Genomic DNA, 26,944 nt, shown 5'->3' with positions numbered 1-26,944 from the left:
ACATGCAATTACACGTGTGAGAAGTTATAGTACACAGGGTGGTCTGACCTTGTCTACCAGGGATAGAGGGAGGATTCCCAGAGGAAGTGCTGATTAATCTGAGACTTGAAGATGGATAGAAAGTAATGGACAAAATTGTGAGGAAGGTTTCAGAAAGGGTAACCGGCATGGCAGAGGGTCCCAAATCCAGAGAAAGGGTGGTACATCTGTCAAACTAAAATAAGTTACAGCTACAGCTTAGAGAGCAAAGCAAAGAATGTCTTCCATGGAAGGCCTGAGGGGTAGATGAGGTCCTACACTGCAGGGCTTTTTAGGTCTTATTAAGATTTGAGAATTTATCCCTAAAGACAATAGGAAGCCATTGCAGCATTCTAAGTGGTGAAATGTCATGCTCCGAGTTTTATTTAAAAAGGTTAAAAGTGGTCCCCTGACTCCTGAATGCAAGATACCAGAAATAACAAATGTCGTATATCAACGCATATACGTGGAATCTAGAAAATGGTACAGATGCACCTATTTGCAAAGCAGAAATAGAAACACAGATGTAGAGAACAAACATATGCATACCAAGGGGGGAAAGGCGGGGGTGGGGTGAACTGGGAGATTGGGATTGACATATACACACTACTATGTATAAAATAGGTAACTAACGAGAACCTGCTGTATAGCACAGAGACCTCTACCCCATGCTCTGTGGTGACCTAAATGGGAAGGAAAGCCAAAAAAGAGGGGATATATGTATGCATATAGCTGATTCATTTCGCTGTACTGCAGAAACTAGCACAACACTGTAAAGCATCTATACCCCAATTAAATAAATTTTTTTTTAATAAAAATAAAATAAAATAATTTCAGAAAAGTTAAAAAAAAAAAAGATACCAAGAAAAGAGGAATAACTCATCTTGTCTGAATCTCCTAAACTTGTAAATAAGCTAGGGCGGGGACGGTAGGTCTGTGAATTGGAAGGCTCACAGTGGAAAGTGCGCCCTTTCTGGCTTGCTGTCACAGAGCCGAGAACTGAAAGCCTGCCATCCTCACCGCCACACACTCAGCAGTGCCGTTGGCAATCTACAGGTCCTGAGACAGCCCGCAAAGTACCGGAGCTTCCAGTGGGCACCTGGATGTCCGTCTGGGCTGGAAAACTGGGTCTCGGTACCCTTCTCTGGACCATGATACATGTTCAGGTGGGGAGTGGCCTCCCCAGACCCACACACGGGGCCTCATCCCATTCCAAACGCTCCACGGAGAAGATGCTGTTCAAACTGTACTCAGGAAAAGCGTTTCAGCCTCTGGTTGGGCGGGGGTGGGGGGCAGGAGAACAGGCTGCTCAATCGCCAGATGCAGAATAAAGGGTGTTTTCAAGGCCTGGAGTTTTCCAGCTGCCTGGAAACAGGAAGAGCCCAATCCAGGAGAACAGTAACCCTCACACACGCCCTACATAAAGACGCGTTGAGCCATTAGCCCTAATTGCCTGTGACTGACACCGGGAGTGAAGCCCGCCCTCCAGGCATTTGCTCAGCGCAAAGCAAACAAACAGCTCCTGGAGCACCCGGGCAGCCATTTTCTCTCCTTTCTGCCAAAATGATTCTGCCCTGCTCCCCCCAAATTATATACAGATTTCAAATTATAAACCAAACAAAGGTCTTTCAAGTATTCCTTACCACGTACGAAAGAGAAAAAAAAAAAAAAAAAAAAAGAACGCCTCTGTAGGGAGGAGTTACACACAAGCAATTGCTTATGAATCTTTTCACAAAATCAAAAACTTCACAGAAGACTTTTTGGAGCCACCTCTCAATACCCCCAACTCTCTCCGGGTTTGAGGTATTAAAAGCTATTTGCAATACTTTTCACGCATTCATTGTGTTTTATTAAGAAACATAAGTTAAGTTGTGTGCCAAATGCTGGGGATCGCAAATGCCTTCGGATTTAGGATTTTTTGCTTAAACAACTGGGTTTTCTAAAGTGGTTTAAGAACAATACAGAATGTTATACATCAAGCAAGAGACCATCCATCCTTCCCTTTTCCTTTGTGAATCAGCCCCACACCACCACCACTGGCCAGACCATGGTGACTGTGGTGATACGGACATTGGTTTCCTCAGTACCAACTGATAAACAGGATGGGCATTGGGACCACAACGGGACTGGCCCTGAAAGTGATCAGTAGTCCTTAGAGAAGACTCTGTTTCCCAGTTCAGAACTGTTCTGTTCCTTTATGCTTCCTTCACACCCACTTAAAAAATATCATTCACCAGGTAAAACACCCACCATTGGGTGAGGGCTGTCTTATCTGAGTCCCTTAACTTCCTGGGGAGATAGATATGCATGATTATTACCTCCACCTTACCGAGATGGTAAGTCACGCAGGCAAAGTCATAAAGGGTTGAGTGGGGAGTTAAACCTAGATCTACTTGATTCCCAGGTCCATGCTTTTAATCTCCACTTGCTTTTGGCCTGCTGGGGCCATCTTCTTGTCATTCAAGGCCTTCAGCATCAGATTTAGTTCTGAACTAAAGGGAGGCTCCAAGAAAACCAGGAGCCCGAGCTAACGTCAGCCCCGGCCATGGGAATAACATACAGTAATATTCAGAGCCTGAAGTCCTCCATGGGCCATTGAGATAAAATGCAAGGGAGAAAAGCTGTTTTCTAGGCAGGATCTAGGCAAATCCAGTGATGCTGGAGGGCAAAATGAGCTCCTTGTTCCATAAAAGCCACATTCTTTGAGTCAAGCTGTGCATTTCAAGTCACGGTATAAGGTACCATTGATTCTGCCCTAGATGGTTTAGATCCTTTTCAAGATTTATGCAGAACGAGCAGTTCTCCCACACCTCCCTTGTTCCTATGCATGGCAGCCTCCCCAGAGACTACTAGCCATCAGGTAATAAATAACCACGTTGTTTCTATGCTGGTGAAGGAGCCTCAGTTGTTTTTTATTTCAGGGGGTGGGGAGGGAGGTGCTGCTGTGGGACAGAAGGCTACTCACCCAGCAGGCAGAGCATCAGGGGCTTGGGCAGCCGCTGGGAGCTGCTGGGTGCCCGAAGTGCTGGGCTCCTCTCCTTCCTCCGGCGTGGCCGTGGCAGGGAGAGTCGCGGTGGCGGGGTTGGGGACCGCACTCGATGCCGCAGCAGGCGGGGACACCACAGCAACAGCGGAGGGTGCTTCAGGGTCAGTGGCTGCAGTGGGTTCGTCATTCACTGAAAATACAGGAACCGTAGTTTAGAGATCAACTCAGCGTTGTGTTCACATTCACCAGGTTTCTCGCTTGACATGGTAACACAGTACCTACAAGGTGACTGTACATGTTACCTGGTGACGGCAAAAAGTTTTACAGAACATAACTTTGGAAAGGACAGCAAGTCAGTGAGGGCCTGCCGGAAGAACAGTGGGAGATGGAGCTGAAATAAATGGATTATTAAATATTACCTCTTTTATATAACTTCACTAAATTTTTCTAACATGCCATGGTTACGTTTACAGCGATAAAAGAGTAGCAGAAAAAATAATGTACCAGCACTAATGTACCAGCACTAACTAATGTTAGTGCTACATGGAGCAAGGCCAAAGCCAAGTTCATAGGGTTGTATACTTTTCTTTGTCACTTGTCTGCTGGGCACAAATAGCACCTTCCTTCAAAAAGCTCCATACACACTAAGAGGTAGAAAACTTCCAATAATGTGCTTGTTCTTTTAAAGGCTCGTGCTCAAAGTGGGGGGCAAGGATTAACACCCTAGACGGAAAAGATGGGGCTGTGAGAGAAGGGACTTGTCTCCAAGGTAACAATAGACAAAGAGACAGAAGTGAAATAAGCTGATTCCTGAGTCTCCTCATTTTTCCATTCCTTTGATGATCACTCATGTTCACAAGGATCCCAAGGCACTGCAATATCCTCTCACTCAGAAAGGGATCAAACGCGGTTTCAAAGAATTAAAATTCTTTGAAAACGGATAAGCCATAAACAGAGAATTTTCTACATATGTGATTGCATATGTGTACATTTACACTGGAATTTCGTAGGAAAACCCCTTGGTTTAGCCTCATCTTCCTAATTCAGAAACTCTTTTTGCAGTTCCCCTAACAAATGGCTATCCAGATTGAACATTTCTTCTGACAAACACCTTGCTACAGAGCCATTCCACTGTTGAACACATGTAGCTGCCAGAAAGATTTTTCTTATGTTAAGCTGAATTCCACTAGATGGTTTTAGTCCCCACACCCCAAGCAATACGAAATAAGTATCCGGCCATCCTGTTTCTCATTCACCCTCTCTATTCCAGTAAAAGGCCTACTATTTCTTTAATGTCTCTAGGTTATTCCTCTCTTCTTATGATCTGGCTGCTCTCTTGTAGATATTTTCTTCTATTGCCTCCCATTTCTAAATAATGGTATCATGAACTGAACATAATAAACAAGATACCATCAGACCAGCAGAGTCAGATTTCCAATATAAATGATATTAGTTATATTTATAGAACACCAGTTATATTTATAGAACACCAGAATGCCAGCCAAAGTACACATCATTGCTTTTTGGATTACCTCATTTAAGCCTCATACACAAGCCCATTTTACAGTTGAGGAAACTGAAGCTCGAAGAGGTTAAATAACCTGCCAAGGTCACAGGGCACCTAATTCACACCCCTGCTGTCTGCCTCCAGAGCCTGAACCCTCATTCACTACACTCTACTTCTCCCTCTCTGCGCATCCTCTAATGCAGCCCGGGATTATAATAACTCAGAAGCAACCACATGAGCCTGTCGGCTGACGTGACACTGGTGGTCAGCTGAAACTAGAATTTCTTCACATGAGATGATGCCAAGCTTGATCTTAACGAACAGCAAGGAGCCTAGGAACTACCTACGATTAGTTTAAATAATCTGCTTTCTCTTCAGCATATGAAATATTGTCTGGCACACAGACTAAATTAGTTGTTTAATAAATGACTATATTTTATGCAACTGATGTTTCCTCAACATAAATGCAAGAATTTTTATTTATATTCCTAGTCTGTCTCGGCTGAGTTAGTAAAACACAACAGATGTCAATTATTTTTATGCAAATCTATAAATTTTACTCAATTCCAATGAAAAAACCATCATGACATTTATGAGAACTAAATAAATTCATTCTAAAATTTATAAGTAAAACTAAACACAGAAGAATAGCCATAAACATTCTAGAGACGACGAGTCTTGTGTGCATGGGGTGGGGGAGAGGGGAGGAGATAGTGTTCTAAGGTATTAATTAACCCATATTATAAAGCTACAACAACTAAAACAATGTGGCACTGATATATGAATAGGCAGATGTCGATTAAATAACAAGATAGTTCAGAAACAGAATTAAATACACATTGGAATTAAGGAATTTAGTATATGACAAAGGTGACATCTTAAATTCCTGAAGAAAAGACAGACTATTCAGTAAATGGTACTGTGACAGGTGGGTAGTGTATTGGACAAAAACTGAGACATATTCCTACCTCACTCCTTACATCAAAATAAATTCCAAAGAGATCAGAGATTTTGACATAAAAAATGAAATCACAGAGGAACCAAAGAAAATGGAGAACAGTTTTATAATCTCAAAGTGGAAAAGACAGAATCTAAAAGTCATAAAGTATTGATGAATTCAACTATATTAATTTTTTTTTAATCTAAATGGCAAAAAACCACCATAAGCAAAATTAAAATCAAAAGAAAAACAACAAACTGGGAAAGATTATTATCAATTCATATTACAAACCAGGTGCTAATTTCTTTGATATGAAAAAAAGCCTCTACAAAACAGTAAGAAAGGGACTTCCCTGGTGTCCCTTCCCTTAAGAATCCACCTACCAATGCAGGAGACACGGGTTCGAGCCCTGGTCCAGGAAGATCCCACACGCCGTGGAGCAACTGAGCCTGTGCGCCACAACTACTGAGCCTGTGCTCTACAGCCCAACAGCCACAACTACTGAGCCCACGTGTCACAACTACTGAAGCCCACGCGCCTAGAGCCCGTGCTCCACAATAAGAGAAGCCACCGCAATGAGAAGCCCACGCACAGAGACGAAGAGTAGCCCCCACCTCGCTGCAGCTAGAGAAAGCCCACACAGCAATGAAAACCAAACGCAGCCAAAAATAAATTAATTAATAAAAAAAAAACAGTAAGAAAAAGACCAAAAATATGCAGACACTTCACAGTTAAGGAAATACAAATTACCCCTAAACATACGAAAAGATGCTCAACCTCAATTATGAGACCAAAAAATGCAATTTAAGGCTATAATGAAATGCCATTTTTTAACCTATCACACTAGCAAGAGTGAAAAATATTCAACCACACTGATAAGAATGTAAGAAAAACTGGATTTTCACATACTGCTGGTAAGAGGAGAAACTGCTAGAACCTCTGTGGAGTGCAGCTGGGCAATACCAAAAATTTAAATACAATAATTGGGAGGTGGGGGGAAGCTTGGGTGGGTACAGAGAGAGGTCGGGGGGCCTACAGGTGAAATTAAAATGGCCATGAGTCAATAACAGTCAAAGCTGGGTGATGGGTTCATTGTAATATTCCTTTTTACTTTTGTACATATTCAATGTCTGTGGCACAGATGGAGTGTGTACTCCCATCAGGAGAGGCACATAATGTCTGGTCATTTCTCTTTTGCAATGTTAGCAGCCATTGATGATTATTGCCTAAATCCACTAACTGGTAAAGAACCGAAAAATAGTAATATTCTAATTCTATCACGCCTCTAAAGAGAAATTTCCCCTATCAACTATCTGGTTACCTTGAGGTTCAGTTTGTAAAAAAAAGGCAAGAGAATTGCTTGAGTCTTTCCTTTCATTTACCAGTTTTCAGAAGAATGAGTTAATACTCTCATGTTATCCAAAAACAAACAGTGAACTTTTGCTCTGTTTAAAAATCATTATGAGTTCTTGGATTTAAATATATTTAAAGCATTTCAATCTTTTGTGATTATTGTTCTTATTGAAACTAAAATTGTCCCCATCTTTGGCTGGGGTTAGCAGAAGAGGGAAGGGCCAAAGATCTTCAAGGTGGCTTCAAGTTCTTTGGAAAAAATTCTAAGATAATTAATAAGTGGTAAACTGCAGAACAGCATATATATTGTGCTACCATTTGTGTGTGTATGTTCAACGAATATGCTTGTATATTCAAAGAATATCTTGGAAAGAATCATACGAAACACAACAGTGACTGCCTCTGGGGAGGGAAGGGGAAGCTGGAAGACCAGAATAGGAAGGAGACTTTCTTTACACTGTTTAAGCTTTTATACCTTTAAAGTGTTGACAACATATATGTACTGCTTCTTAAAAAATTTTTAATGAAATTTTCAACCAGGAAAGGAACAAAACCAGAGCCCTGTAGCATGCCAGTGGAAAAGACCGCCCAGTCAATACTATTTGGACCTGACCGGTCATGCCGCTGCAAATCTAGTTAGAAGGGTTCCCACCAGGACTGCATCTGTCCACAGAGCTTCCCGAGAGCCTTTGATTCACCAGAGCAGTTCATCTGTTTAAGAGCTTTGTGGTTTCTCGAGTTTAGATTTGGAAACTGAATGTGAAAGCCAGATATCCTAGCGTTGAAACTTTATGTGTCCATGCTTAAACTCTCTGCTCTCAAAGACTCTGTATGTGTGTGCGTACGGGCATACCTCAGAGATATTGCAGGTTTGGTTCCAGACCACCACAATAAAGCAAATATCGCAATAAAGCAAGTTTTTCGGTTTTCTGGTGCGTGTAAGTTTTGTTTACGCTATATTGCAGTCTATTAAGTGTACAATAATAGCATGATATCTTAAAATACAGTGTATACTTTATTGCTAAAATGCTAACCATCATCTGAGTGAGTTGTAATCTTTTTGCTGGTGGAGGGTTTGAGATATTGCAAGAACTGGGGAATTCTCTGGTGGTCCGGTGGTAAGGACTCCGCACTTTCACTGCCGAGGGCCCAGGTTCAATCCCTGGTCAGGGAACTAAGGTCCCACAAGCCACACGGCATGGCCAAAAAAAAAAGAAACATTGCAAGAGTTACCAAAATATGACACAGAGACACGAAGTGAGCAAATGCTATTGGAAAAATGGTGCCGGCAGATTTGCTTGATGCAGCGTTGCCACAAACCTCCAATTTGTAAAAAAAAAAAAAGAAGAAGAAGAAGAAAAAATGTAATATCTGTGAAGCACAATAAAGCAAAAAGAGATAAAACAAAGGTATGCCTGTATATACACACATGTTCTTAGAACATAAGGGCTTGAAACCTCAGAAGTAAATCCAAACCATCACAGCTTACAGTCAGAAGAAACCAAAGTTCAGATAATTCAGTTACTGCGTCATGGCCACCCTGGTAAAATAAGTGACAGAGCGCCACACTTGAGCCATGACTTCAAGTAGAGAGAAAAACTGGATTGACAAAGACGAAGAGTTACAATTTCATCATGCCTTAGAAAATTGCTGTATTTTACATTTAAACTCTATTCAGTATAGCCAGTGTTCTCTATTAACCATAATTATTTGATGTACACAACTTATCTCCCCCAAAACACAGCATCCTTCTTGAGAATGAGGGCAAATTTGTTTTCCTTCATTTTTTGCTACTTCCATTCTCTACCTACTACATTCTTGTCTCCACCCCTTTGCTCACTTCAGCCCTCCTTCCCTAGAGGCTCTCCCCACCACTTCAGCCCAGACGGATCCCTTTGCAGAGCCTACAGCACCTGTGGCCTTGGCTACTCAACCTCGCAGCCCCTGTGACAACTGCTGTGTTGGTACTTGGCTGACTGGGATTTTTCAGCTTCTTTCCCTGAAACAGACTATAGGGCAGAGGCCTTATTTCATACTTCTTCACACTGTCATAGCACTTAGCAAAATGGCATTCAATAAATATTGATTGAATAAATACTTGTTTAATAGGCCTAATAATCTAGCAAAAGATATATGAAATAAAACCGCCTCACATTTGGGTAACACTATCACTTGCAAAGCAGGTTCTTTTTAAATTTTTTAAATTTTGGAATAGTTTTAAATTTATAGAAAAGTTACAAAGATAGTACAAAGATAGTACAAAGATACTACCTTGCTGAACTAGGGCACATTTGTCAAAACTAAAAACATAACATTAATATATTACTATTAATTAAATTCTAGAATTTATTTGGATTTCACCAGGTTTTCCACTAATGTCCTTTTACTATTCCAAGATCCAATCCAGGATCCCGTGCTGCTTTTCACAAGTTCATTCTCATTAGCTCACTTATCCTCCTAATAACCCCATGAGGAAGGTAGTATTATTCCCATTTTACTGAAGGTAAAACTGAGGTTCCCAGAGGTACCACTCAGAGAGGTGCCAAGCAAGTAGCAGAACCAGCACTCAAAACCAGAAGACTATTAAACAAAAACAATGGAAGGAGGTGGGAGGAGGAGAAATGAAGATGGCTTAGATGGCTTTCCTGTGTGGGAAAGAAAAGCTGGGTACCAAGATGAGAGGGTAAATGGGATAAGGTGGTAAAATGGCTGATTTCTGCAACTGTGGGTATTTCACAAGGTTCCCTCTGTGATGTTGGTTAAACATTCTAACTTTCTGAATCAGATATTCATTCAGGACTAAGACATACTCTAGTCACAGTTGGCAAAAAGAGATCAGGAATTGGAAATTCTTTTTCTTAATCCTAGACAGGCTGCCAGCTCACTGTGTGTTCCAAGATCTTTAGGTGTGTGTGTGGTGTAGCACAGACTCTCACTGGACACACAGGTCTTTTCAGCCCCCTCACTCAGGCATGGAGAAGGCGACTGCCGACAATGGAAGCTTTTTAAACTGAAGATCAGCTCGTAACTTATGATACACGGTAAAGCAGTCGGTATCTCTCACCCGTGAAACCCAAGCAATGCCTTCCAATGCAATCGATCAACTCAGCTCTTCGAGGGAGCAGACCAAAACTAGAAAAATATTTCATAATTAGTATGACACAGGGTGGGTGAGGATTATATTTTTAAAAGCAATTAAATTAGATGGAAAAAAGAAGAAAAACTTAAAAATGGATAAAGCCATACCATGTCACCTGATGGGAAAGTTCAATCTTTCCTTGCTCAATATGTAGATTCATACAGTTTCCACTTACATTCCACCATGCTTCTAAGCATTCAAAGTCTGAAATTTGTTTTGAAAATGTATAAACTATCAAAAAATATCACGGAGAAAAAGCAATAAGGTAGGACTAACCCTTCCAGACATTAGAAAAACATCCTATAACATGTCTATAATCAAAATCACGCAAGACTGGCTCAAAACCAGAAATAAATGGGATAAGTAAAGAGTCCAGAAATGAATACTCACTGCATATAAGAATACAGTAAGTGATAAATACTGAGTAAAACCACAGAAAGAAAAAAAGTAATTAATGTTTACAGGATAACAGGACCCTGCTATAGAGAAAAATTAATTGAAACCCAACTTTCATTATATTTATGAATGTATAGATACAGATAAACCAGTATAATTTCCAGTGGGATATTTTTAACATGAAAAAAAAGTAAAACAGAACATATTTATTCCATCTAGAGACAAGAGAATCTTTTCACTACTGAAGCAAAAGTTAAAATTATAAATATTAAAAAAATGCTCAGGCACAATTTTTTTTAAGTTTTTAACTCCTTTGCTACAAAAACCATAGAAAATGAGACAAAAGGCGAAACAATGATATAGGGGGAAAACTTATAATCATACAAATAACAGATATAACTTGTACCTAGATACTTCACACCCATTAGGACGGCTAGTATGGGAAAAACAAAACAAAACAAAACAAAAAAAACAGAAAAAAACAAGTGTTGGCAAGGATATTAAAAAATTGGAATGCTCATTCACTGCTGGTGGGAAAAGACAGTACAGCTGTTCTGGAAAACAGTTCGAGGGTTCCTCAAACGCTAAACATAGAATTACCCTATGACCCATCAACTCTACTCCAAGGTATACAGCCAAAAGAATTGAAAGAACACACTCAAACAGATACTTGGACACCCATGTTCACAGCAGCATTCACAATAGCCAAGGAGTGGACACAACCCAAATGTCTATCAACAGATGAATGGATAAATTAAACATGGTAAAAACATACAACAGAATATTATTCAGCCTGAAAAAGGAATGAAACCCTGACCCATGCTACAACATGGATGAATCTTGAAAACATTATGCTAAGTGAAATAAGCCAGGAACAAAAGGTACCTAGAATAAGCAAATTCATACAGACATAAAGCAGAACGAAGGTTACCAGGGGCTGGGGCTGGGGGGTAGGAGGAAGGGAGAATGTTTTTGTGTAAAAGGTACAGAGTTTCAGTTTGGGATGATGAAAAGGTTCTGGAAATGGATAGTGGTAAAGTTGCACAACACTGTGAATGTGCCCAATGCTACTGAATCATACACTTAAAAATGGTTTATATGGTAAATTTTATGTTATGCGCATTTTGCCACAATTTTATTAAAAACCTGTACTTAGACTATATAAATCTCTAAAATAAATATCTATAACTCCATGAGACAAATAACTGAACACCATGAAAAAAGTCACTTAAGAGAAAAGCAACTGATAATTGTAGAAATGCAATGAGGTTAAATGATGAGGTGGCACCCAATACCTGTTAGCAAAATGACAAACCAGTATTTACAAGGTCAAGGGAAAAATAAACCTCATATGCCATGAGGAAAATTTTACAGTGCCTTGGGATGTATGATTATTTCAAACCTTTTGGAAGGCACTCTGGTAACACACTTTAGATTTTAAAAATTTGCATCCTTTGACTCGAGAACTCCATTCTGGAAGAAACAAAGTTGTATGCAAAGAATGTTTACATCAGGATTTTGTTTTACAAAAGGGAAATACACAAGCACTGCAAAATGGTTATATGAGTTATGGCATATTAACTATGAAATAGTATGAGGCCACTAAAAAAAGGTAAACAAGAAGACCACTGATACATGAACACGTGTAACAAAAATAATGAAATGGAAAAAAGAATACCTATTCACGCTGCATAATTATAACCATATGAAATTATTCTTAAAGACAAAAGCTAACTGAGAGCTTACTATGTCCCAGGCACTGTGCTAGACATGCTACATGTTTTATATAATTTATTCCTTATAACAACGCTATGAGATATATAATCTTGTCCTAATTTTATTAATGAGAAAACTAAGGCCCAACTAGTCCCTGGGTCTTACACACGTGCTATACACCGGGGGCAGAATCTGACTGCAGTCAGTGTGACTCCCCACCTTACATGCATGGAAATCACATTTAAGGGAGGAATGAGTGAGAGATGTAATTTTTTTTTTTTGCGGGGGGGGGGCAGGTAAAGTTTTCAAGAAAAAATTAGAAAGTAAATCATTGCACACAAGTCCCAATAAAGTGCTATACCATTAGCCTAGTCCTTGATTCCACCACTTCTAAAACTCAGAGATATAATATTTATACAGACAGACCGCCATTCACCTTCTTTTTATAAAAACGGATACTTTACAGTTGTGATGTGAAAAAAACACCTGGAAGTCAGCTCCGTCTTTGCCCCAAATGTCTTTTTCATGCATAGCTGCAGAGCACAGCCAAAAAGCCTTGCTAAATAAATCTTGTATGTCTCTGGAAACGTTTCCTGGAAGCACGGCTCTCTACCACCACCATTTTGGAACTGGTCCTAGCAGTTCGAACAGCAGTATATGGAGATGTCCATATACCTGTATGTCCATACAGGGATGGAGATGTCCTCAATCAGCGCCTCAACCCCCTTCTAGTTTTACGCTACCAAAGAGGGGCGCTTCTGTCTGCTCCCCAAGGAAAGGTGAGATCTTTCTGTACCCCCTGGATAGACATTAAAAAGCCTACAAAGTCCAGGCTGGCTGTGAGCCAAATGTGAACCGTCATCAGAGCAGAAAGGAAACAAGATAGGGGCCAAGCCCTGTATTTTAACAGGCAGAAATCCCTAACATTCAATGACTGTCCTTCACAGACATGTTTGGGAACAGTTTGGGCATTCAGACACAGCACCATAAGACATCTCCAAGGCAGTTTGGGGTTACAGATATTTGGCTTTCGGAAGACGTGGCTGGCACGTGCCTCATCTGCTGAAATACATAATGTTCCTGGAGATAAGGACAATACACAAAGGTACCTAAAAATAAGAGTAGGGGAAACACAGACCTGTTTAAATGTCCAATGAGAGTTACTCAAAGACCATCACCACAGAAAGGCAATTTACCCATAGGTGTTTTTTGGGTTTTTTTTTGCGGGGGGGGTGTTGTTTTTTGGGGGGGGTTTGGCTGTGCCACGCGGCATGTGGGATCCTAGTTCCCCAACCCGGGATCGAAGCTGCGCCCCCTGCATTGGAGGCATGCAGTCCCAACCACAGGACAATCCGGGAAGTCCTACCCATAGTTTTTGTAAGACAAGCAGAGATGGCTGGGGGAGACCAGCATCACAACGATGCAGGCCCCTGGAGGAACAAAGAGGCTGGTATCACACCTGTGGCATCCAGGAAACAACTGGTTCCAAAGCCAGTTCCCCTTGCCCGTTTGTGAACACCGGCCCTCATCTATGAGTGGCTTTTTTATTTCATCACGCCACATGGCTTGTGGGATCTTAGTTCCCGGACCAGGGGTTTAACCTGGGCCCTGGCAGTGAAAGAGCCAAGTCCTAACCACTGGACCACCAGGGAATTCCCACAAGTGACTTATTTGCTTAAGAGAAACATGTTTACTGGTGCTCGCGGAGCTGCATACAGTATTCTGTAACGCAGTCCACAGCCCCCACCTCGCTGTCCCCACCACACAAACGGGAAGCCAGGCCACCCCCGGCTTCTGTAACTGGCAGTTCCAGCACTTGCACACGATGGTTGGCAAAGGAGCGCCAGGCAGGCTGAGACAGCTACCGCTTATGCCCCTCACCTCCAGCTCACCCTCGTCCTCAAGCCTCGGGGCGAGCTCGCTAACTCAATTCCTGCAGGCGGGTCCCAAACTCCAGGGAGAAAGTCAGGCCACTGCACACACAGTGAGCCTTGCGGGACACAGGCCACTCCACCCTGCAGTCTGCCGCAGACGACAGTATAGCCAAGCACCCTGAGCTATCAAAGGGGCTCTGCAGCCCTCATGCAGTGCTGCAAGAGAACTAAAAGTCATTAGAAAGTAACCCCAATCGACTTCTCCTGCTCAATAAGTTTGTCACACAAAGGGCAGGAACAGTACCATGATAACGCTTATGTGAAGAAGCTGTGCTGCTCTGAACTTCCCGTCCTTCCTGCCACACCTCTGTTATCACGAGCATCTACAAAATTATTTCAGTGTCTCTTACTGATTTAAACACCTGCATTTCCCCCACCTCCAGCTTACCAAAGCAAACGCCCGTGTCCCTTCCCAACTGCCCCAAATTAAGACAAATTACCAAATGACCAGCAGTCACAAAAGATATGACAATCTTCAAGATGTTTAGGAAAAAAACCTTTTTTTTGGTCCCTTCCCCTTTTTAATTCAACACTGTCTGGATGAGACAGAAGGAAAACACGACAAAAATGGATTTGTTCTGAAATAGGTCCTTCTCTTCCCACTTGTGGGGAAGCAGGATCAAGTGCAGAGAGGTTCCATGTGGATGTGGAAGCGCTATCTGCTCTCAAATGGACCAAATACTCTCAGTGGAACAGTCACAGGAGGCCCCCCAGTGGCAGCTGGGCTTTGCTCCTGGTCCAGCATCCCAACCTGCTCAACAGTGCTGCCATCTTCTCTAAGCCAGCTCTTCACAACAATACTTAGTCTTCTTTCTCCCTAGTCTGATTAGTCCCTTAAATTAAGGAAATGAAAAAACGTGTCATGTGTAAGTAAGATATCGCCCCCCCTCGCAAAGAAATCCAATGTTGATAAGAAATGAATTTAAATATCAATACTTTTCATTTCTGTACAAAGGAAGATTTCAGACGAGCACAGTCATGTGGAGAATAACCTTGGCTGTACACACTATGCCAGAGAGAAAAGAAGACGGGTCATGGAAAGACTGACGGATTCAAATTCCATCTTAGTGTGGGAGTCTTCTCTCGCCCACCCTGCATCCTGACACAGCAGGCAGGGTCCCGACTCCATGTGAGAACAAGTTAGAGGCCATGCTTTAGTCTGGGCTGGTGCTCTGCGCTGTCACTCACCTGTGCCATTGGCCAAGCCACTGTGGCTTGGGTTCTTGAGAGGCTGATGCTGTCGGCTGCTAGTACCGGGGCTCTGCTCACCAGTTGCTGTTCTGGCTGAACCACCTGAATGTCTGTGTGTCCTGGGGGTTCAAAATATAAAGCAGACAGATATAAGTCACTGTGAAAAAGACAGAGGTGTGCCCCACCTAACTCACTGTATTCCCTCTCTTGCTATTTATGGGAAATAAGCCCCGTAATAGTCCTTCTGGTCTTTGACTCGACAGAAGCTGGCCCTGAATGGAGAGACCCATGTAAGCTTCCTTCTTGGTAAAAGCACAGAAGGCAACTTTCGGTAAACTTTTCCATTTGAAGTAAACAAATCCAGAGTGAATTTCCCCCACATCTGAAATAACTGGCAAAATATCCCGTGACCATCACATTATTTTTATTGGGCTTGAATGTAAGAAATAAACAAGAATCACTGAACAGGCTACAGATGACATGTTTCTCCCATTGGCCAAAAAAGAGCCCAAAACTTATCCAAATCCATATTCTCTATGGCTAGAAACATGCTTGCCTTGGGAATAAAAGTCAAGGGGCATTAGACAACTGCAACCAATGTGTATGTTGACATGTTTTATCTAGGAAAGGTGATTCAACATCCATGCAAGTAAATGAGGAACAAATGCAGAGAGGGATCTGTACCGCAAGGAAAATGGTGGAATACAGCGGCAGAGGCTCGATCTAACATCTTCAGAGGACACAAGGCAACAGACAGTACATGTTCTCACGGTCCTGTGGTAGCTTGATTTTGTTCACTTGATGGAAATGTCTAAGCTTCCCTGCCTTTCTCAGTTTTGTCAAAGGAGGTTATTCTACTTCCTACTCATTATATACTACTTTTCAACAGTGAGATGATTTAAGTACTACCCAGTGAAGAAAAGACCACCCCTCTCCAGGCTGAGAAACAGAGATCCAGAGAACAATTTACAACCACGGGACTCGGGGCAGTGACAATACCACCAACAATAAACGTGAAAACAATGACTATGGAAGAATTTAATATTCATTGAGCTGGAATATTATGTTCCAGGTACCTGTGGTGTGCTGTGCACTTTGCATATATTATCTCATTTAACCTGGCAACCCTAGAGGTGGCTTACTATTATTATGCTCATTTTACAGGTGAAAACAGACACCGAGAAAGTGAGCAATGGAGCAAAGATTCGAATCCAGATGCTCTAAGGTCAAGAGCCCACGCTCTCTGGTTGGAGGCTGGGGGTGGGAAGCCTGGACTTAAGCTGAATCCCTTCCAGGTTATTCATTGGTCATTTGGTCAATGGCGAGACGAAGACCTCTAATAGAAAGTTCCCAGAAATAGTCACAAATGTAGAAAATAAACTTATAGTTACCAGGGGATAAGCAGGGGAAGGGATAAATTGGAAGACTGGGATTGACACATACACACTACTATATATAAAATAGATAACTAATAAGGACCTACTGTATAATAGCACAGGGAACTCAACTCAATATCCTGTAATGGCCTATATGGGAAAAGAATCTAAAAAAGAGTGGATAGGGACTTCCGTCGTGGTCCAGTGGTTAAGACTTCACCTTCCAATGCAGGGGGTGCAGGTTCGATCCCTGGTCAGGGAGCTAAGATCCCACACGCCTCGGGACCAAAAAACCAAAACATAAAACAGAAACAATATTGTAAGAAATTCAATAAAGACTTTTAAAATGGTCCACATCAAAAATCTTTAAAAAAAAAAAAAGAGTGCATATATGTATAACAGATTCACTTTGCTGTACACCTGAAACTAACACAACTTTGTAAATCAACTATACCCAAATAAAATTTTTTAAAAAATAAACAGCAACAATAAGAAAGAAAGAAAGAAAAAAGAAAGAAAGAAAGAAAAAAAGAAAGGAAGAAAGGAAGGAAGGAAGGAAGAAAGGAAGGAAGAAAGAAAGCTCCCCCCACTGGGAGGCTCCATACCCACCAGAACATCTCTGCTGGTGAGACATTCTGGTCCCGTATGTTGGGACAAACTTACAGCGCAACAAACTCAGAGATTCCTGGAGGAATAAGAAGTGCCTCCACTGACTACCTTCTCCAACACGATGAATATAAACCAAAATGCTAACAGTGATTATCTTTGGACGTTGGGAATATGGATGCCTTTAGTGTTTCCTTTGTGCTTTTCTGGGTTTTTCTGATTTTCTTCATTAAGCATGTCTACTTTTGAGCAAGGAAGAAACACAATTATTTAAAAAGAAAAAATAAAGTTTTTTCTTGGGGCCAAAACTACAAAAAAGAAAAAAAAACAAGAAGAAAAAGAAACCTAGCAAACCCTGGAGCCCTTTGTACCTAAGGCTGCATGGCACTTAAAAATGGATAGAGAGAGTACGACTGAGCTGTGGAAATAAAGATTTAATTTGGACTCTCTTTTTCCGTCTTATTTTTCCCTGAGCTAATTTCATAAATCAAAGCTGTCAATCACACCTCAGTCAAGAAAAATATCTCAGAGTCCCCACTCCATGGGAAGGAATATTAATATTGAGCATTTCACCATAAGTCCTCTTCGAAAGCAGAATGAGTGCAGACTGTTCCAAAGGGAAAGATGGTCGTTAGCCACTGGTGAATGTGCGTATATGTGTTGAGGGCAGAGAGCTTGAGAGAGATCAAATTGGTTAATAGAAGGTTTATTTCAGACAAGAATCCCCTTAAAAGGACAAAAGAAGGGCTTCCCTGGTGGCACAGTGGTTAAGAATCCGCCTGCCAAGGCAGGGAACACAGGTTCGAGCCTTGGTCCAGGAAAATCCAACATGCCGCGGAGCAACTAAGCCCATGCGCCACAGCTACTGAACCTGCGCTCTACAGCCCACGAGCCACAAATACTGAGCCCGCACGACACAACTACTGAAGCCCGCGTGCCTAGAGCCCATGCTCCGCAACAAGAGAAGCCACAGCAATGAGAAGCCTGTGCACCGCAGCAAAGAGTAGGCCCCGCTCGCTGCAACTAGAGAAAGCCCGCACGCAGCAACAAAGACCCAGTGCAGCCAAAAATAAATTAATTAATTAAAAAAAAAAAAGGACAAAAGAAAAAAAGCCTCTGTGATTTTTGTACTCACAGCCCACAGCAGAGGGTTCACCCCTCTGGGCGCAGCAGGCCACAAGGCAGGGGGTCGGGGGGCAGCATAGAAAATGCGACACTCGTTGTGTCACACGCACGGACTCTGACAGGCCCGTGATTCCTTCTAAGGTCCTGGGCTCCTTGTCCCTCTGCAGAGCAGCTGGGCGTGACAACAGGGTGGGTCCCATTACTCTCCTAGCCCCTCCCTCCCTTCCCCAAAGGGGCATGTGGTCAGAGTTGAGAGAGAATACTTTCAGAAATGTTCAACCACTAATGACAGCAGCACACTCTGAATGACAGGCTGGTGCAGAGCCGGGATTAGCCTGTAAGCCAGGGGCAGCTGGGACCACTTTGTGTGAATTGCCACCTCCCTGCCCGTGGCCCACGGCCACCCAGCTACCCACCCACCCCATACACACACACACACACACACACACACACACAAACACCCTTCCCCCAGATTCTTCTCTTGCCCTAAATCTGGAGCTTCCACTGTTCCCCTCTTGAATTACCTTTAAAATAAGACTCTTAGAAGGAAGAGAAGGCCTCAAAGTTTGAGGACAATCTTCTCTTCAGCAGTTTCCTCTCTGGGAGGTCACTCAACCCTTAAAAGATGGGACTGTGTTGTGATTAAAAGCTGGCCCAAAAGCTGAAACCACACACCATAAGCCAAAATAGTACCAGGACACAAGCGGGGCGATGGGGTGGAGATGAGCTGGGCCCCACCACAGGCAGCCTGGCTTCGGCTCTGCCAATGACTTCAACCTTGGCCTGATCCCTCCACCACCTTGGGGGCGGGAGGGAGGAGCTATGTAGCCCCTGGGGCAGTCAGAAGAAGGCAGAACGGCAAAATTCCATGAATGGTTTTAAGTCACCTAGTTACAGAGATTCAGCTCTCACTACCCCACGTGCCTCTCAAAATACTGGTGTGAAGTTACCTAAGTTCCTCCCTCAGATCAGAAACTAAGACCCCCCTAAGGAATGCCAGTCAAGGTCAGGGCCCTGGGATTCTCTCTCCACTCTGCAGAAAGAGAACTGATGCAGGTGAGGTCCCCAGGAGAGGGCTCTTGGCTGTCCCTTGCCATTCAAGCTTTGACATTCGTAGCACTGGCCTCAGTCCTCAGCTGACCCTGAGAGCCACAGCCTCCAATGTTGTGGGACACCCTGCATTGCTCTGCATGAAGGCCAGAGAATTGCATTCAATCATTATCTTCTGAGCACTAGGTCCTGTTCTAGGGCTAGCAACAAAACAGAAAGAGTCGCTGATCTCAAGGAGCTTACATCTTAGTGGAAATGCGGTAATTTGTACTTCTGCTCAGAAACAAATTTGCATCACACCCTACAATGCCAGTGTGTGAGAGAGCCACTTGTCTAGTGAGTGAGCCTGCCTGATAACTTGGCATTGTCACCCAGTGCAGCTTTGTTGCTCATCACATATGTAATAGTTTATGTGGGGTAATTAAACAAAACAAAACTTTGTTTAAATAAAAAAGCCAGCCCTAGCATCAGTAATGCAAATGAAAACAAAATGAAGAGTCAAAAAAAGTGATGGCTCACAGACACGAAAACAAAAATTTTTGCTAAATTAAAAAATGAAATTCTAAATTTGGTGGTCACTCAGAATTTGGGATTGATAAATCTACCACATCCTTTATGAGGAAATGGATTTAAAAAGTAGTCGGTGGCTTCATCAAAATTTAAAACTCCTGCTCTCCCAAAGACACTATCAAGAAAATGAAAAGACAGTCCCTAGACTGGGAAAAATCATTTGCCAGATACCTATCTGATAAAGGATTTATTTCTAGAAAAAAAAAACTCTCAAAACTCAATAATAAAAAGAATAAACCAATAAAAATAATCAAAAGATTTTAAAAGAGAAGATCTACAAACAGCAAATTAGCACATGAAAGATGCTCAACATCATTAGTCATTAGGGAAATACAAATTAAAACGACAATGAGGTACCATCACACAACTGTTAGAATGGACAAAGTAAAAACAAAACAAAACAAACCTAAAAAATCACACACACACAAACAAAAACAAAACAAAAAAACCTGCCAGTAACAGTAGTGGTGAGAACACAAAGCACCTGGGACTCTCAAACACTGCTGGAGGGAACACAACGTGGCACCATCGCTTTGGAAAAGAGTTTGGCAGTCTCTTATAAAGTTAGACATGCACTTAGCATACGAACCAACAATCCTATGCCTAGGTATTTACGCAAGAGAAATGAAAACGTTTACGTGAAACCTGTAGGCAAATTATAGTGACTTTATTCATAATTTCCAAAAACATAAACAACCCAAACTGGTGAATGAACAGACAGACTGTGGTACATCCACACAGTGAAATACTACTCAGTAAATAAAGGGATTGAACTACTGATGATGCAACAACATAGATGAATCACAAATGCATTATGCTAAGTGGAAGAAGACAGACACAAAAGGCTACAGAGTATATCCATCCATTTTTATGACATTTAGGAAGAGGTAAAACTGTAGGGAAAGGAAGCAATTAGTATCTGCCAAGAGCTGGAGAAAGAAGTAGGGGCTGACTATAAAGGGGCATGAGGGAACTTCTGGGGGAGATGAAACTTTCAATATCTTGATTATGGTAGTGGTTACCAGACGCTATACTTTTATCAAACTGTACATTGCATAGGGGGCGTTTTATTGTATACCTCCATAAACCTATCTTCATTATTTTAAAAAGCAATTTGTGTGTTTCAGTCACTGCAAAAACAGCTCATCATGGGCTTCCCTGGTGGTGCAGTGGTTGAGAGTCCGCCTGCCAATGCAGGGGACACGGGTTCATGCCCCGGTCCGGGAAGATCTCACATGCCACGGGGTGGCTGGGCCCATGAGCCATGGCCAATGAGCCTGCGCGTCCGGAGCCTGTGCTCCGCAATGAGAGAGGCCACAACAGTGAGAGGCCCGTGTAACACAAAAAAAAAAAAAAAAAAAAAACAGCTCATCATGTGAGAAAAAATTAAAGTTTTAAAAGGCAGGTAACTTGGGACTTCCCTGGTGGTCCAGTGGTTAAGAATCCGCCTTCCAATGCAGGGGACAAGGGTTCGATCCCTGGTCGGGGAACTAAGATCTCACGTGCCGTGGGGCAACTAAGCCTGTGCGCCACAACTACTGAACCCACACGCTCTGGAGCCCACGCACCACAACTAGAGAGAAACCCATATGAGGCAATGAAGAGCCTGTGCACCACAATGAAAGATCCTGCGTGCCGCAGCTAAGACCCGACACAGCCATAAATAAATAAATATATAAATTTTTTTAAAGGCATGTAACTTATGGTATGAGGATAGCCCCCTCCCAAAAATAAAACACCCAGAAAACAAGAACCTTGATGGGAATGTGATTCAGGTAATACTCAGGACTCTACAAACACTCTGTATTAATAAATATAGGGATTCTTCAAAGCCTGGGGACACATCTCTCCCAAATGTCAAGAATTCGTGGCTGAGCTTCCCTGGTGGCACAGTGGTTGACAGTCCGCCTGCCGATGCAGGGGACACGGGTTCATGCCGCAGTCCGGGAAGATCCCACATGCCGCGGAGTGGCTGGGCCCGTGAGCCATGGCCGCTGAGCCTGCGCGTCCGGAGCCTGTGCTCCGCAACAGGAGAGGCCACAACAGTGAGAGGCCCGCGTACCGCAAAAAAAGAATTCATGGCTGACCGGATACCGGGTGCCAAGCATACTTTTCTATCTTGGTAAAAGAGGCCCAGGATACTAAAGGGAGGTTCTTTGACCTCAGAATTCAGGCCCATTAGCTCAGCAAAAGAGAAGTTTCAGGGTAGAACTACTGATGGTGGGGTTTTCCTCCATTTAAATTAAAAAAAAAACAAAAAACAGATACAGAAGTTAAAAATTGTCTAATAATCTTTTTTTCTACATCTTTATTAGAGTATAATTGCTTTACAATGGTGTGTTAGTTTCTGCTTTATAACAAAGTGAATCAGTTATACATATACATATGTTCCCATAGCCTAATAATCTTAAAACTCTTCTCACACTCCAATCCAGGGAATCGATTTTTGCCTGGATGACTAGAACCAAGAGGGCGGCCCCTCCTCCAAGTCCTCTTAACTGGGCATTGTCTTTTAATAGCAGCATGGAAACAAAACTGAGTGAGGCTGGGCTGGTTTCCAGTAAAAGAACCAGAAAAAGAAAAAAGAAAAAAACAAAAAAAAACACCAGCCACTTAAAATAGAAGCATGGAGGGAAAAAATGGGAAGTGGTGATGGGAAAAGAAACGTTTTCCACCATTCAGAGAGGTGTCACTAAGCAAACCTGCTCCCACCTACAGCCGCCTCAATTCTTCCTTCTCATTCAAATGTGGAGGGGGGGCGGGGGGAGGGGGAGGGGGACAAAAAGGAGAGGTGAAAAGGGAAAGGCGCAATTAGAGTTAAAAATGGGGCCATCCGAGTCATTCCAAGGGTAATTTATGGCTCCACTCCACACCCTACCTCTAGCTGCCAGCCTCAGAAACGACAGGAAAGGTAAAAATAAAACTGCTGCAAGTCCATTCTAGGTGACAGAAAGACAAGTGATTTACTTTTGCCCAACCTGGAATATAGAGCAAGCTTCTCAATGGTGGCAGCTTCCTGAGACTAAAAAAAATCATTTTAAGAGAGAAAATACAATAAATTTTGACTCACCTCATCTCATCCCAGGTTGCATGTTGGGCTTCACTAAAAAGAACACTCAAACGCCCTCCCAAACTTGACCGAGAGATGAAGTCCAGGGGAAGCGGTCACTGTCTCGTTCCACCCCACCCCCGCTCGGGGCAGGAGGGGATGATCTGAGGTTCCTTGAACACAGAGGGCAGTCCCTGACTTATTTGTCCCATGTCCTGAGATGGTACAAGGGCATGGGATGCTCTAGCAGCTCAGGAGATGAGCGTGGTGGACCATCTGCCTCCACTGACATGCAGGAGGAAGCTGCACAGGGCTGACCCTGAATACGGAGCTCCAGCTTCTGCTACAGGTGGGTCAGAAAAGTATCTCCACCTTCTTCCTCCCGGCATCACATCTTGTTTGAACTGGCCCAGCCCAGAGTGTCCCTGTGCTACAGCCCCAGACCTGAAAGAGCCACAGGGGACCCTGCGGAACCAGGGATGACAGTATACGGGGCGTTATTTCTAAGTGTTCTGACAACGAATCGCAAAGGCAGGGATTCAGCAGGAGGGAGGTAAGCTCCTAAAAGAATATGTTCAACGGACATTCCTCCAAACCTCCCTCTAAACTCCTCCCAAGGAAAATTCAGAGCATTTGCAGATCTACTCGCCTGGCATCCTCTTCTCTGGACTCTTCACCCAGTTGGCTTCTCATCCAAATCTTAGTCTAAATGTCCCTCACCTCCCAGCCTGCACTAAACTCCCTTTAATTCTTTTCACACAGCATTCTAAACTTTTCCCTTATGGCACTTCCATTTGTGATTATATGTTTATCTGTTTAATGTCTGACTTCAACGAGGCCCATGAGGGTAGGACCTTGTCTGTTTTGTGTACCTTTGTATAACCAGCACCTAGAATGCGCTTGGCCCCAGAGTAGGCATATAAAAACATTTGCTGAATGAATAAAAGAAGCAAGCTCTCAAGCACAAAAGCACTCTTGGGCCTGTAACCTCTAATACTTCCCATGGTTGTGGCAACCAGTCCTCACCTCCCCATCTCCCTCCACCCTTTTAAAGAATGGAATCCGTGCTAAGAGATGGAATCCACAATCTACCAGGTATTGAGAAGTGTCAGAGCTAGTGTCTTCCAGAAAGGTTAGCCCTGAACATCATGTAAAAACATTCTCTAGGGCTTCCCTGCTGGCGCAGTGGTGGAGAGTCCGCCTGCCGATGCAGGGGACACGGGTTCGTGCCCCGGTTCGGGAAGATCCCGCATGTGGTGGAGAGGCTGGGCCCGTGAACCATGGCCGCTGGGCCTGCGCGTCCGGAGTCTGTGCTATGGGAGAGGCCACAACAGTGAGAGGCCCGTGTACCGCAAAAAAAAAAAAAACATTCTCTAGCATCAGGGTCTACAGATAAAAATCATTTCATTAGACTCATTACTAAAATTGCAAGACAATCTTCAAATCCAACCAAATTTTATTTTTCATGGTTTTTTTTGTTCTAGCTATAATTTTCAAGTGCTCTCCAACAGGTGAAGACTAGGAAAGTGATTAAATATGGGATTTAAGAAAGATACCTTCTGTGGTCGGCAGAATTTCTAAAATGCCCCTCCTCCCAAAGACACCCCACCCTAATGCCTAAAACTAGGGAATATGATGATATATCACACCCTTGATTATGTTATTATATGGCACATGATATTACCATAATAATATATGATAATATTATGATATTATATGGCACAGCTGACCTTAAGAAAGGGACATGAGGGAATTCCCTGGTAGTCCAGTGGTTAGGACTCGGCACTTTCACTGCTGGGGCCCAGGTTCAATCTCCGGTCGGGACTGCCATGCCGTGTGGCCAAATAAAAAATAATAAATGTATTTAAAAATAAGAAAGAAAGGGATATCATGCAGATGGGTCCAATCTAATGACATAATCTAAAAGCAGAACACTTTCTCCAGCAGTTGTCAAAAGTGGAGGGCAGAAGAGAAAATCAGACGGATTCAAAGCACGAGGGAAATCTGACACACCCTTGCCAGCTTGATGATGAGTGGGGTGGGGGGGGTACATATGAGAAGAAGTGTGGATGGCCTTAATAAGGAGCTGAGTAAGACCTAACTGAGAGCCAGCGAGGAAATGGGAACTCAGTCCTACAATGACTCAGTCAATGGCTCGAATCAGCTTTGAAGCAAATTCTTCCTTAGTTTCCAGATAAGCATGCAGCCCTGCTGACACCTTGATTTTGGCCTTGTGAGACCCTAAGGAGACCAGTCAGCCAGCTATGGTGTCCTCGTCTTCTGACCTACAGAACTGTGAGCTCACAAATGATGCTGTTCTAAGCCCTAAATTGGTGGTCATTTGTTACACAGCAGTTGAAAACTAATAGATCCTCTCAGCACAAATAAATGTCAGTTTCCACAGAAGAAGATACTAATTTTCAAATATACGGCTAGGTAATTCTTGCTGAGCACCCCACCTCACTCTGTTAGAAGGCCTTATACAGAGATGGAGATGCCCTATGGAATCAGTGCTCATCTCATAGGGACGCATTTCCACGATCCAAATGTCCTTTATGAGACACGCATTCCTCACATTCAACCATCACTTGGGGATTTGAACAGCTATATATATGTGGGACATTACTGTTCTCAGAGGGTAAGTAAGTAACTCTCTTTCCTGGTAGAGTTCAGGCACATGGACTTCACACATTCTTTTTCCAAGCAAGACGTATTTATGTGTCAACTTATCTCTGATTCCAACGTTAACCTTAAAAGTTGCAAGGATTTGAGTAGAACAGTCCATGTAAAGGGTTCAAAGTGGAAATATCAATCATGAAGAAAAAAACAGGAGGAACAGGAGGGACAGAGCAGGCAGTGGGAACCCACCACATTCTTGGTGGTCCGGCTAAGCCTTGGAAAGCACAAGGCCGTCCTGATAAAAAGTCTCCCCTGTAACCTGTGCCCCTGAAACCACCACTTCTCAGGGAGTCAGGGTGCCAAGGAATGTAAACCAGTAGGAAGACCCACCCCAAAGTCCTGGCAAGTGAGAAGCAGGAACACAAGACTCTTTCAACTCAACAAGGATTTATTGAGCTGCTGCTACGTGCGGCAAAGCACTATTCTAGGCCCTGGTAGGGACACAAAGATGCATAAGGTCCAGATGAGTTTGGCTGAGAACTCAGCACCACTCCCCCTGTACCGCTCCCCACCTCCAAAAGAAGGAGTGCTGTAGATGGAAGAGGAAAAACTAACTCCTCAGGAGTCCCCAGTTCACCATTCTTTTCTAAGTGTAAAGCAAAATTGTATGATGTAATTTAAAATAAAGCTTTTTGCTTACCTTTTTTAAGGTAAATTTTTTAAGGTAAAATTTTAAAGAAAAAGAACCATGTCCTCATCTCCCCTTCTCCTTCACAAAATAACAATTATTCATACCATCTCCTATTCTAGACTTTTGCTAATCTCATGTTAAAAAGTGTTGTTGTTTTCTCATTTTAAAGTTGTACCTTCAAAGGCCATTTATAAGCACACAAAATAGACCCAACACGTAGATGTGCCATAAAAGTCCAAGTAAAGTCCAAGTCCAAACAGAAAATCTTCAGACAGGGAGCCTGGGTAGAAATTCTTGTTCTCTTTACACTGTTAGGTGCAGAATTTCACACTCCATTATCAAATAATCAGTGAGCCAAAGATACCTTCAACTCATCAAGACAAAGAAAAGGCAGGCCAAACACAAAGTTAGCTTAGCAAAGGGAAACAAGGAAGGCAGGACAGATAGCAATTAAAAGGCAAGAAGATAAAAAGATAGCATCTTTGGAGAAAACTCCAAAGATCTCGAGAATCACAAGAAACATAAATGGACTAACCGTGAGAGCTTAAAGATAAAAGGTATCATATTGGTTTGGGTTTTTTTTCAACCTTTTTTTTTTTTTTTTTTTTTGCGGTACGCGGGCCTCTCACTGTTGTGGTCTCTCCCGTGTGGAGCACAGGCTCCGGACGCACAGGCTCA

General features: G+C 42.8%; 1 protein-coding gene across 1 annotated transcript in view; it reads right to left on the bottom strand.

Annotated features, from left to right (window-relative positions):
- WWP2 (WW domain containing E3 ubiquitin protein ligase 2) overlaps nucleotides 1-26,944 on the bottom strand; it is a 145,391-nt gene that overhangs the window by 46,066 nt on the left and 72,381 nt on the right. The window contains exons 7-8 of the mRNA XM_082677164.1: nucleotides 15,178-15,299; nucleotides 2,984-3,194 (exon numbers count right to left, since the gene is read on the bottom strand). Coding sequence (XP_082533290.1) covers nucleotides 2,984-3,194; nucleotides 15,178-15,299 — 333 coding nt within the window. The remainder of the gene's footprint in view (nucleotides 1-2,983; nucleotides 3,195-15,177; nucleotides 15,300-26,944) is intronic.

Source organism: Grampus griseus (genome assembly GCF_964374135.1).
Source record: "Grampus griseus genome assembly, chromosome: 19".
In the NCBI taxonomy this organism is placed as follows: Eukaryota; Metazoa; Chordata; class Mammalia; order Artiodactyla; family Delphinidae; genus Grampus; species Grampus griseus.
This window is presented reverse-complemented; position numbering and strand designations above follow the sequence as displayed.